Source organism: Martes martes (assembly GCF_963455335.1).
Source record: "Martes martes genome assembly, chromosome: 11".
Classification (NCBI taxonomy): Eukaryota; Metazoa; Chordata; class Mammalia; order Carnivora; family Mustelidae; genus Martes; species Martes martes.
This window is the reverse complement of record NC_137899.1, coordinates 36956971-36971184: the sequence shown is the minus strand read 5'-3', so window position 1 is coordinate 36971184 and position 14214 is coordinate 36956971. Positions and strand designations below refer to the sequence as shown.

Below are 14214 nucleotides of genomic sequence, written 5' to 3'. Positions count from 1 at the left end.
TTTCATATCCAGTTTTTTCCCTAATAAATAAAGAGCAGTAAAAACTGCATTTCTGTTTATGTTTCACTTTCTAAAATGTGGTAATTTTCAAGTTCTGAAACTGAATAATTAACATATGTACCCACAGGGGTCCATGGGAGGCTTACTTAGAAAAATGGAGCCCTCTCAACAGCATCTCATATGTGGCGAAGAGGAAGCTGAGCCTTTATGATATTTTCTGAGTAGAGTTAGGGTAGATCAAGGGGGCCGGGAACAACAGCAGAGAGGTGAATTTTTGAGGGAGTTCAAAAAGGGGAGAGAGCTGTGTGTCTAACCCCTAGCAGTTCCCAACAGAAAAGAGAGCGAGAACACGAACAGGAGAAAGGAACAGAGGCGCTTGCAACAGGCAGCGCCCCTCAGGAGGGAACAGCATGGCTTCTCGAGGGGAGGAGGAGGGGAAGGGATGTCTGCATGCTCTTCTTTGATACTTCCACGAGTTCCTCTGAAGATTTATTACATTTATTGGGGCCTCCAGAGCTATTTTCTTCTCAGTGTTTACAAATAAAAGACAAGGGTGAGAAGCAAAAATATAAGGAAGATCTCTGGACACTGGAGCACAAAATGCCAAGAGCTCGAATGCACGGAGTTTTCACAGCATCAGACATCCATGCCTCTACCACGCTGGGTGGCACTTAAGATAAGTGAAGAGTTTTCATGTTCCCCTACAGCTGTGCTGCCCAGTATGGTAGCAATGTATGGCTATTCACATTTAAATTAACTCTTAAATTAATTAAGTTTAAATAAACTTAAAAATTCAGTTCCTAAGTCACGTTAGCCGAATGTCAGGTACTCAACAGTCGTAGGATGCTAGTGGCTGCTGCACTGGGCAGTGCAGATGGAAAAGATTTTCATCAATGAAGAAGGTTCTATTGGACAGCACTGGTCTAGAGGAGAAGGAAACCTTAGGTCAGTTTTCGTGATCTCAGAGGCTATGAACTTTCTGGAGAACAATCCGTTTTTACCCCTCTAAGGGGGGGGGCGGTATTTCTTCCTTACACATAAATTTGAGGAACCAGTGGGAACTAGGTAACACGGAACCGCCGGAGTCAGAGGCCTGTACTTGTCACCAGATGGGTCAGAGATCAGATGAACCAGATGTGTCTGAGCTGGCAAGGACTGGGATGGCCCCCTCTGCTCTGTCTTACCCCATGCATGCCTCATCGCTGAGTAGGGAACCCCAGTAACCACTTATGGAAAGCCGAATGGGCCCCCAAGATGTCCACTCACTAATCCCTGAAGCTTGTGAATGTGTTGCCTTCTGTGGCAAAAGGGACTCTGCAGACATAATTAATGTTGCAGACCTTAAAACAGAGAGATTAACCTGGATTATGCAGGTAAGCCTTTGGAAGCAGAGAACTTTCTCCTACTGGAGGCAGAAGGGATAGGGCAGGAGGGGAAGTGAGAGAGCAATGAGGCAGTGAGAAAGGCTCCCTTCACTGATGCTGGCTGGACGGGGGAGGGGGCTGCATGATGAGGAAAGAGGTGGCCTTTGCTGGGTGAGACTCCCTGCTGACAACTGGTTAAAGAAAAGGAGGCTTGGCTAGGGACCACATGGGACTGAATTCTGCCGACCCACCGCCTGAATGAGCCCAGAAAGAGATTTCCATCAGAGCCTCCAGATAAGGCCTGGCCCTGCTGATACTTGATTTCTGCCTTGGGAGGCCCAGAACAAAGAAACCAGCTGGCCCCACTGAGGCTCCAGCTCCAAGAACTCTGCGACAATACCTCAGTGGTATTTCACCAATACACCTGTGGTGATTTGTCAGGGCAGCCACAGAACACAAACACCCTGTTTTATATTTTGGAGAGGCAGAAGAACTTCTTTAGCTTGCATACCCTTCTAGAATCTGTTGTGGGAAACAGTGCAAGAAAGCCTAGTTCTCTCAGTCGTACGGCTTCCACAGCTGCTGCAGGACGCTCGGTGCCACTTCAGAAGCATGGCTGGAGTTTATTCCTTAATGAGCTGGACAGCAGAAGGAAGGTATTAGCTGCACCATAAGCATGTACTTTGGGGTGAGGAATCCAACACATCATCTGAAAGGATGAAAAACAATGGCTGTTGCCAGCTCTCAAGCCTGGCACGTACTGCCAATTAGTAAGAGAGAAGATGGATATTTTCTATCAGAAGGGAAACAAACAAACAACCCCCCCCCCCTTGTGCTCAGCAGATAACAAACAGCACGGGGTTTGCCCTTGGCCATCACCAGGGGTTATTAATAATAGCGAATTCTTTGCTACCACAAGAAAGATACGGACAAGAAATCTCTCGATGGCACAGAATGACAGAGGGTAATTTCCTGGGGGCAATGGGAGCTGTGTGGGATAGGGTACAGAGCTCACCAGCAGGGTCTGGATGGGTGGCCAGGAGGCCTGTCACCTCTAGCACTTCGACTGTTGCAAACTGGCCTTTATCCCAATGGTACCTCATCCAGCAGCTGCACAGGGGAGGCCTGAGCTGATGTGTGTGGTCGGCCTGCTGCAAACCCTTTCCCCAGCACAGAAGTCAGGTTTCTACTCCATCACAGCTCTCCTGCTGCTAAGAAACCTAGGCTGGGAATAAATGACATCACTTCCCAGAAGAGATCTCCCCAGTGAGGGCTGTAGGGAGAACAGAAAATCAGATACCTATTCATTTGAATATCGGGGTTTTAAAATTGGTATTTCTCTCCTAAGATTCATTTTGGCAGCATACATTCTGAGCTGCAATTTTCAACAGCATTGACCTCACCGAGCGTGGTTTTGTTTTGTTTTTTTTTTTAAGCTATAAAATAGAGATGATGGTACGTATCCTGACTACTTCCCAAGACTGTTTTAAGAAACACACGAGATGTGGTAACGTACAAGAAAGCAAATTCTACATTGCCAAAGGCTGCCCAAGTGTTAATTACCACGGCTACCCCATCACAGCTCTGACTGCGGGGCAAGGAGGGTACACGAGGCCTCTGACGAGGTATGTTTCATCTGTTATCATATTTACACCACTGCTACTATTAGTAGCCAGGTCTGAGCCTCCGGCAAACTTGCCAACCTTCCCTTGGTTAGTTTTCTCCGTGTCCTTCTAGTGGATGCCCGACCCATATCTTTGGACAGCCCTTGATTCCGTCTTCCTTGAGGCTCCCACCAGAGCCTGGACCGCCTCTTTCCCCTCTGAAAAATCCAGTCTGCAATTTTTCAGAACTGCTCCCTGGCAGGTAGCAAGGGGCTTAAGAGTGAGTAAACACCACACCTACATTATCCTTTCAGAACCTGAACCAGTGATTCATTCCTGTGAAGAGGAATGTCCCCAGCAATTTCTCTGAACTGCAACTCTGGGGCCTCCCAACAACACTACGTGCGGGTATCCGAGATCTGGACAGAGACCCGCTTGGATCTGAGCATCCATCCGTTTCCAAGGCTGTCATAAAGAATTGCACCCCGGGTAGCGTCCTGATGCTGGGCTCACATCCGCAAGCCAAGCAGCAGAGGATTGCAGCTTCAGCTTATCCTGGAGTGAAGAGAACGGAATTTCAAAATGTCTGCTTTACAGCGTGTCACCCCAATAAACCCAAGCCTAAAAAAGTGCATTGATGATGTACAGAGTAATTTCTTTGAAAATATTGCAAGAAGAAATCTCCAGGCACTAAATAAATTAAAACTGTTACTTTGAAGTAAATAGAATTATAACAAAAATGATCAACAATGAAAAAAAAATGTGGAAGTGGAAGAGGAGTTAAAACTTTGGCTCAACTGCGCCCCCTAGTGCCAACAGCTGTTCTTACGCTCCTTTCACTTCTCTAAACTAATATAGAAAGGGACAGTCCTTTCTTTGCAGTGTATTATTATTACCTTAGAAAATTTTAGATCGACTTGGAACAATAAGGCAGAGTAGAAAGACAGGACCTTTCGGTTTCCTGAGGAGGCACTGATTTAAATTTAATGGAATTCAATCAGATAGGACAACAAGAAAAATAGGGACTCGGCAGCATAAATATAGAATGAGGTGTGTTATTATTTCTTTAAAAATTATTTTAAATACATTATGTTTTATGCACATGTACCGCAACAACCGAGCAGGTCATCTTTAAAATACGTTCTGAAAATTAAGCATGGAATTCAAGAACCCTTTCAAGGAAAGTGCAAGAATGCGAAGTTAGAAAACTTAAATCTTCTGAATTTGGGTTTGTGACTGCTGGTGCATTCAAACACATGCAGGTTAATGTCTTCTTCTCTATTCTTGCATTTCCATTGAAGGAGCTTCATGGCAATGTCTCTGTACTTACTACACATTTTAAAGAAGTGATGCTTTCAATTCTTAGGAGAAATTCGGTCGGACTTACCTAACTGGAAGGATTATAAGCTGAAGCAGAGCACGTGGATGGAGAAAGCAGGGCAAGGCTGGCCTCCACCTAGTCAAGTCTGTGGACACGTACTGCTTTATCTGCCACGAGTTGTATTTTCCAAATCTGCCCTCTGTGGCTTTGTGGTTTATCCTTGGTTCTCTTTTTGCTCCTTTTCCAAACCCCCCCAAATTGTTCAGCTGTTAAAAAGTTCCAAAACAAGCAAATGTGTTCCTGGAATCCTACCCTAACCAGTGCTGGAGAGCGTACACTAAGGCTTGCTTCTCCAGCCAAAATAATAAAAGATCTTTTAAGTGGCTGAAATTCTTGGTTGATTGCATATACATGCCCATGTCAGACAACTATAAATAGAGAGATTTGGAAGAAAAATAGGGAGAGTCTTTATAACTCCAGTGAAATAAAGCGGAATGTTTTTGAAGGCAGTGAGAAAACAGTACATGTATTTATAAAATTAAGATGTGTCTCCCTTTAATCCAAAATCTCCTTTAAGCAGGAAGAGCCCACACAAATCATGCATGTCCAGCATGAGGGAATAAAAGGGCTTTCTTTTCTTTATTAATAGTTATTTATTATTCTCAATCCTATAATTAAGACTTCTTCTTTATATTATCCTTTTGAGTTTAGATATCTGCAAGATCTTTTGATATTTTTCTCCCATCACTGCTTTGTCTCCCCAGAATACTAAAAAACCCTTCAAAGGATAAAATTATGCCCATGGTTACTGGTTTAAATGAAGTCAGGAGGGAATTGTATTGGAGTTACCTAGGGCAGACTTGGCCCCCCCCCCAATAAACTGGGTCACTTGTTACAGCTGTTCAAAGAGACTGCTCAAGAAATTCTGGCTCTTTTAGGTAGGTTAACACATCACCTAGCTTTAATAGCTGAGTTAATACATATTTTTTAAAAGATATCCCTACTTAATTTGGAACAGTGACTTCCTTTTTATTAACCTACCCATCTTATATTAACCCACCTAAATTGAATTCAAATTAGTTCTTGCAAATTAGTTCACTTTATTTTGAACCTATTACTGCTGTACAAGAGAATTTACCAACTGCTCCAGTTTCACAATTGTGCTTGTAGACAAGCAAATTAGTTAGCAGTGATGGAGTTGGCCAGCACTTGCTTAATAGTCTTTAAATGCAGTTCTTCTGAACCTTGACCTCCCTCCAAAGTGACAGATGTTGAAATGTCGATGGCTGCAAAGTCACAAGTCCATTTGGAGGAGGGATCAATAATATAATTAGGGTCTCTGAATTCTCGGTTTTCTCTAAATTTCATTGGGTTTTAATGGGTTAGAGGCTATGGCTTGGCTCTAAGGATTCAGTATATAACACTGGGATGCCAGAAAGTAGTATTTTTATAATATTTTTAGTGATTTTTTATTACTTCGTGTTTTTTGAGATAAACCCTTAAGGCAACAAAAAATAAGACTTACAGGAGCTTAAAAAGTAGCATGGTTCCGAACAGGTTATGTTTATAATTTAAAAATTTTAACTCAAGTTCAGCTTTTAATATTTTTGCTAAAATGCTTTAAAAGCAATCTAAGGGTAAGACCCAGTTTATTAGATGCTTTTGAATTAACTCTAATTTAAAAAAAAAATTATTTTTTTGTCAAAGAGAGAGAGAGAGCACACAAGCAAGGGGAGAAGCAGGCTCTCCTCTGAGCAAGGAGCCTGATGTGGGACTCAATCCCAGGAGTCCCTAATTCTAATTTTTTTTTAAAGCACATGTGATGTTACGGATTAAAAGAAAGACATAAACCACAGTTCTACCAGTTCATTAAAAATACTTTACATGAGGGGCGCCTGGGTGGCTCAGTGGGTTAAAGCCTCTGCCTTCGGCTCAGGTCATGATCCCAGGGTCCTGGGATTGAGCCCCACATTGGGCTCTCTGCTCAGCAGGGAGCCTGCTTCCTCCTCTCTCTCTGCCTGCCTCTCTGCCTACTTGTGATCTCTCTCTCTCTCTGTCAAATAAATAAATAAATAAAAACATTTTTTAAAAAAATACTTTACATGAAAATGTAGGATTTCCTTTAGTATTTTAGACCTTGATTTTGGTAGAAAAATTGTAAATCCTATGTTCATAGAAAATGCAAGTAATAAATATCTCTGAAGATACATCTTAAGGAGAAAACTATGTTATTATTTTGCGAAAAATCATATTCTGAAGAATTCTTATTTGCCCTCTAAAATCAAAGCATATTTACTGACACTTAGCATCTTTTTAAAAAAATCTGGACATTGTGCATAATGCACACAGTTTTAAAAATTTCTAAAACATCAATACCAGAGGACTGTACATCCTGATTTTCATCAATGAAATTAACTACTCTTGTTGTAACATGATTAATACCTCTCAGAGCAAAGTAAGCATGGGGTCTTAGGTGGTCAGAATGAAGCAAGCTTGTCAGAAGCAAGCAAGTCAGAATTCAAGCAATGCGTGAGTACTATTCCAATTTTGCTTTTCTTTTAGAAAGACATGAGGCAACCTCGTTTCCCTGGGGCATCCCACCTGTCATGGTGGAATGGCTGGTTGAGAAACGCCATTCATTCATCAGGGCCCGTGTGCTTGAGAGCTTGCGGTAGCGGGTGGTACTGAATACAAGCTACAGATATGAACAGCTGGAGTGGGCCAGGTGTACACAAAGTGGGGTCATATCCATAAGAGGACAGTGGAAGAAATATCATTCACCATCATCTACACACACCCATCTCCCATTTTTTTGTTGTTGACTACTCTAAGTGGATAAGGACTGCCATTTATTTTCCTGGGCAATTTAGAGGTCACTATAGCTCGGCCCCTCTGAAGGAAGGAAATGGCTGTTCTCCACAAATGCTCTGTGTTGATCTGCCAGATGTTCCTGTGACTTCAAAGGTGGGGTTAGAAATTCAACTGCTTTATAAAGAACTGTCTCCTAAGACGGTTACCTGGTTGGACAAACCTTCTTGAGCAATCATGAGAGAATGTGTTTGGTCATTTCATTAAGGTAGGAACTGTATACTATATGTGGTACCTGGTGTATGAAAGCACTTAATTAAATTGTTAGACTGATGACCAGTGAAGAGGGGGAGGGTGAAGGGAACAAGAGTGGAGGAACAGGCACAGAATGTTCCCAACAGAGGGCATGCCTCCCAGAGGAGACTCTAGACATTAAGAACGGATTCTTCAAATGGCCAAATGCAAAGCCTTGTGTTAGACGAAAATAGTTATCCCAGTGCTCTTCTAAGGATGAATTTAATCAAAATAAACTGCCAAATCTTCCAAATAAACCACTGCAGAGTTTAAAGTACTCACTTCATGAGTTCCTCACAATAAGTTGTCTACTGGATCTACTGACAACATTTTTATTATAAAAAGGTTTTTTTCCTTCTTTTTTGTTTTTATAATTGATGGTGTCTAAAATGAAACATGTCGTAACAGTAAAAACCGAGGCAATAACACTAAATTCCCCACAGACAAAATTCTGTTAATGACAAATTAATTTTTTTTAAATCAAAGCAGTCCCAGTTACCTTTTTCCCAGCATCATGCTTGAAATATGATCTCCACAACTAATGAGAGTGACTCAATCACTCTGCTTTCCAACTTTCAATGATTTATTAACACGTTGGCTTGCAATAAAAGATCTCTGAATAACTTGAGAAACCCAGATCTTCAGATTTCATCAAATTTCAAAACCAATAAATAAAATTATTTCAATGAGATCAGATGAGAGAACAGAAATTAAAAAAACAGATCACATATATTTCAAGTGATACACATACTTCACTTTCCAACAAGGCTTAGGAGAACAATAGGTAAACTGAAAAAATCTGAAAGATCAATTTTATCTAGCTCCAAGTTTGTCACTCGCATTATTTAGATTAGAATCAGTCATTACACTGTACTTAGATACTATTTTGCTATTGCGAAAACATCTCTTGGAATTCAGTTATGAGAAGATTAAGCATAATGAATTTTAGGATTTAGAATTCTCAAGCAATGCCACGTTGCTCTAAGAACCCAAACTCATATATAACAGCATCGGCTTAGGGTGAACATGGTGGCTGGTGCACAGTTAGGGCTTACCGACTATTTAATGGTTAAATGAATGTATGCATGGATACTTGGATGAGCAAATGAAAAATGTCAAGACAAACATATTTGGAGAGTTTTAAGAATTGAGAGAAAGACTGAGAGAGAAAAGAAAAAGAGAGCGAGAACAAGCACAAACTGTATAAAGACTTACTTATTCCATGCTTGCCTAAGGTTTTTAGAGCTGTACAGGGTAAAGCGTTCTGAAATAAAAAAGAAAAATGATAAGCAACCTTTGTCTCAAATGTATACATTACAAGTATGTTTAAAAAAAAAAAACCCTCAACTTTTAAAAAGACAGTGTTTGACTTAGCTACGGTTATGCTGGCCATGGTACACTTCACCTTTAGATCGGGCAGTTACAAAGAATAAAACAGGAAGATCATAACATTTTAAATAAGGAAGCATTGTTTTCTTTTGTTATGGTGATTTATTTCATAATCTGGTTTTCTAGTAATTATTTCTTAGAATAACTAAGTTTTAATCGGGTAGAAAAAAGAAACACAAATTCCAAACCTCCAAACTGTAAGTCTACTGAAGAACATTGACACATCGGTGAAGTGAGCGCTGCTGCCTTCACTATGAAGATATCTCTGATCCAATACAGTAACAGTGGTTCTCCTTTCTTACACTATTTAGTATTTACATTTTCTTTCTTACATTTACTTGGTTTGGCTCAAAGCCAAACTATTAATGTCCTCTAATGTACATTTACGTTTTTTATTAAGTCATCTTTATTATATTTTAAAAATTAAGATGTTGGTTTTACCAAGTTAAACAATAAAGCAGCACAGAACAGATGTTAAAAATCTCCTCCCCTGCTCTCTATTTTTGACTCCTGAAGACACAGCAATTGTTAATGTCTAGGGTATGTCTCTTTCCACATATTTCTTTATGTTTACAAAACAAGCCCACCCATATATACATGTGTAGATACTATTTTAATTTTTAAAGACGGATTGTACAATAAACAGTCTGAAATCTTTTTAGTATACAGAAGACAGTCCTTCAAAGCAAGAAAATAGATGTAACAATTGTTTTAAGACTGTATAATATTCCATAGACTAGAAGTATCATAGTTATTTAGACTCTTTCCTACTGATGACAACTGAGATCGCTTCCAGTTCCTTTTCCCTTAAAAACAATGCTTCAATAAATATCCTTGCACATCTATCTCTGTATACTAATGCCTTTGTTTCTATTGGACAGATTTTTCCATGTTGAACTGCTTGGTAAATGGTATGCACATTTTACATTTTAATAGATGCTGACAGATTACTTTTCATTTTCCAGCAATAAAAAAATGATGTCTCTTTATAGTATGCATCCCTGGAATGCAAGGATGGTTTAACATATGCAAATCAATAAATGTGATACATCACATTAATAGACTAAAAAACAAAAATCACATGATTATCTTAAGAGATGCAGAAAAAGCATTTGACAAAATTTAGCATCCATTCATGATAAAAACCCTTAACAAACTGGGTATAGAAGGAATGTACCCAATGCAGAAAAGCATATACATGACAAGCCCACAGCCAATACCATACTCAATTATGAAAGGCAGAAGGCTTTTTCTCTAATATCAGGAACAAGACAAGGGTGCCCACTCTCAGCATTTTTTTTAAGATTTTATTTATTCATTTGACAGAGATCACAAGTAGGCATAGAGGTAGGCAGAGAGGAAGGGAAGCAGGCTCCCTGCTGAGCAGACAGCCCGACGCGACCCGGGGCTCGATCCCAGGACCCTGAGATCATGACCTGAGCTGAAGGCAGGAGGCTTTAACCCACTGAGCTACCCAGGCGCCCTGACTCTCTATTCAACAACATGCTACTAAAGTCTGAGCCTGAGCAATCAAGGAAAAAAAAAAAAGGAAGGAAGAAAGAAAAATAAATAAAAGGTATCTGAATTGGAAAGGAAGAGATAAAACTGTCTTTGTTTGCAGACGACATGATCTTATATACAGAGTATCTCCACCAAAATACAATTGGTGCCAAATTCAGCCCAGCTACAGAATACAAAGTCAATATATAAAAGTCAGTTGTGTTTCTCTATGTTAACACTGAATAATGTAAAAAAGAAATAAAGGAAAAATTCCATTTATAAAGCATCAAAAATAATGAAATGCCTAGGAATAAATTTAACCAAGGAGATAAAAAATCTGTATATTGAAAATTATTAAGACACTGATGAAAGAAATTGAAGACACAAATAAATGGAAAGGAATCCTGTGTTCATGGATTGGAAGAATTAATATAGTAAAATCTTCATACTACCCAACATCATCTATAGACCTAATACAATCCCTATTGAGATTTCAATGGCATTTTTTTTGTATTTATACAAACAAGAACAAAACAATCCTAAAATGTGTATGGAACCACAGAAGACCCTAAATGGCCAAAGCAATCTTGAGAAAGAAGAACAAAGCTAGGGGCATTACCATTCCTGATTTCAAACTATCTTTCAAAAAGTTATAGCAATCTAAACAATCCGGTACTAGCATAAAAACAGACACACAGACTAATAGAACAAAAGTGAAAGCCCAGAATTAAACTCAGGCATGAGTTTAGGCCAACTAATGTTTGACAAGGAAGCCAAAATACTCAATGGAGGAAAAATAATCTCTTCCATACATGGTGGGAAAACAAACAAAAAAATGAAACTGGACTCCTATTTTAAACCAGGAAGAAAAATTAACTCCAAAAGGATTAAAGACTTAAATATAAGACCTGAAAACACAGACAAAAACAGAGGTGGAAAAAGATTCTTGACACTGGTCTTGGCAAGACCATTTTTATGGATTTTATGGATACAACACCCAAAGCACAAGCAGTAAAAGCAAAAACAAACAGGTGAGACCACAACAAACTAAAAGCTTCTGCACAGCAAAAGAAACCATCAACAAAATGAAAAGTCAACCTATGGAATGGGAGAAAAATATTTGCAAACCACCTATCTGGTAAGGGGTTAATATCCAAAATATATAAAGAACTCATAAAACTCAATAGCAAAAAAATCAAATAATATAATTAAGAAGTGGGCATAGGACCTGAACAGACATTTTCCCAAGGAAGATATTCAACTGGCCAACAAGTACATGAGAAGGTGCTCAACATCACTAGTTATCAGATTAAAACCATCAAAACCACAGTGAGATGTTACTTCACACCTGTCAGAATGGCTAGTATCAAAAAGACAAGATAACAAGTGCTGGCAAGAAAGTGGAGAAAGGGGAATGTTTATACATTATTGGTGGGACTGTAAATTGGTACAGCCACTATGGAAAACTGTAGGAAGGTTTCTCAAAAAATTAAAAATACAACTATCATATGATCCAACAATTCCATAGGAGGATATTTAATTTCTGGTGGAAATTAAATCACTAACTTGAAGAGATTTCTGCAGCCTTATGTTCACCTCGACACTACTTACAATAGCCAAGATATGGGAACAACCAAAGTGTCCACTGATGGATGAAATGAGTGAAAAAAATGTAGTGTATATATGTAAGGGACAGTATTCAGCCGTAAAAAATAAGGAAATCCTGATATTTGCAACAATGTGGGCATTGTGCCCATTGAGGGCATTATGCTAAGTGAAATAAGTCAAAGAAAGATAAACACTGTATGATCTCATTTGTATGTGGAATCTAAAAAAACTTGAACTCAACAAAAGCAGGGAACAGATTAATGGTTGCCAGGGGCAGGGGATGGGGAGATAGAGAAATGGATGAAAAGCAATCACAGGATATAAATTTCTAGTTATAAAATGGATCAATTCTGGGGAGGTAATGTAAAGCATAGTGACTTTAGTTAACAATATCGCACTGTATATTTGAAAGTTGCTAAGAGAGTAGATCTTCAAAGTTCTCACCACAGACACATAAAAATTGTAATCACATGATGTGATGCGTGTGTTAACTAAACTTACTGTGGTATCATTTTGTTATATATATATATATATATATATATATATATATATGTAAACATAGACATACATAAAATCACTCTGTTGTTCACCTTACACTTACACACTGTTATATGTCTATTCTATCTCAATATAAGGTGGGCAAAAAAAGTGTTCTAGCAAAATAAAACAAGGAGATATAATGTAGACAGACCAGTATGAGAGGAATACTTTAGATTAAGTGATGAGGGAAGGTGAGTTTCAAACAAAACAGTCAGTCAACAAAATAAAGTTCCCACTGGAAATCTGGTTGGAGTGTCATTAAAATATCTACTTATCTGAAAAGAATGATGTAAAATCTTTGTACATAACCTTTTGGTGTGTCTTTCCATTCAGAAAGGATTTGTGTGTATGTCCTCCAATAAAATTAAATGGCATCTTGTTCATATTAATCTTGATTCTTTTTAAAAATTTCATACTTAAAGGCTTAAGTATTGCTTAATATTGGTTGGTGTCTCTTTTCAGTGTTGTCTGCTTTTAAGGACAAGCTTTTAAAAGAGAGAATCTAAATGACTGGTATTGCTTTTGTTATGGTATATTTTCTGTGGAAGAATACCATTAGATAGAAAGAACAAAAAGAAATTTAAGAACCTGCTCAATTTCCCATTTCTAAACACAGTCTTTATCCAAACAGAGTGACTGGAAATACTGTGCAATGATTCATTGGTTCAACTACTATTTATTAAGCAACTACTATGTGCCAGGTGTCCTTCCTGGTGGCTGAGGCTACACAGAAGGGAATCACACAGAAACCCTTCATGCAGGCAGGGAGCTCATATTCCAGTAGAACATGCAAGACTGGAGTGAGCCTAAAGGACAGGGTGGCTGGAGCAGACAGAAAGCCCGGGAGAGAGAAGTGGAGGCTGAGACAGAGAAGGGGCACAGGGCAGAAGACGGGCTCATATGGAGCCCCTATGGCCTGTAACTCACCATCCACACATTTTGCCTTCTGTTTCAAGAACACACTTTCAGGAGCAAGGACAGAACCGGGAGATCAAGCAAATTATTTTTACAACTGTACGAGAGGGAGATGATATACTCTGGGCCCGAGAAACAGTGACTGCAGTGAGAAGGGGTCAGTCCGTCCGCAGCTTGTTAAAAGGCAGAGCAATAGATTTACTGATGGATTGGATATAGGCTATGACAGAAAGGTAGGCATTAAGATGAGGAACAGAGGGTTTACGGATCTCTAATTCCCAAGTTCCCAAGATTGAGAATTTCATACTGAACTCAGCTGTCATGCCAAGAATACGTGAATCTTTCCAAGATGATTCAGAAAGTACTGAAGGTTTTTATGGAGCTTCAGAGTCACTACTCAAGCTGGGATAATTGTTAAAATATTTAAGAACCTGCCAGGCATGGACTCTGACCAATCAGGGCAGAAACTAGTCATTATGCTCTAATGGCATGCATTTGCCGAAGATCAGGCCTGATTCCAAAGAGCCATTGTTCTAAAGCTATGGGTCAAAGTGCTCACCAACAATTATGAATTAAAAGTCTCAAAAGAACATGGAATGTCTGAGTTTACTCTCTACTAGACTGCATTATACAGTCACAACGTAATTCAGCCAGCTGGTGTCGAGTAGAAACTTAAAGGCATATTCTAGGTTGGAGGATTCACTGACAAAGAAAGGAGAAATGGGGGGAACAGTTCTTTTTATAAAGGTCTTTAAAAAAATTATTATCTGAAGTCTGGTATTAAAAAAGCAAGATATATTTTAAAAATTAATTACATCAAGTGTTCTTGTAAAGCAAATTTGATCTCCTTAACTTTGTACTCCCCACAAAG

The 14214-nt window shown here is 39.1% G+C and overlaps 1 protein-coding gene across 1 annotated transcript in view; it reads right to left on the bottom strand.

Annotated features, from left to right (window-relative positions):
* CDK14 (cyclin dependent kinase 14) overlaps positions 1–14214 on the bottom strand; it is a 582239-nt gene that overhangs the window by 125321 nt on the left and 442704 nt on the right. The window contains exon 12 of the mRNA XM_080818397.1: positions 8607–8655. Within this exon, the coding sequence (XP_080674523.1) occupies positions 8607–8655 (49 nt within the window). The remainder of the gene's footprint in view (positions 1–8606; positions 8656–14214) is intronic.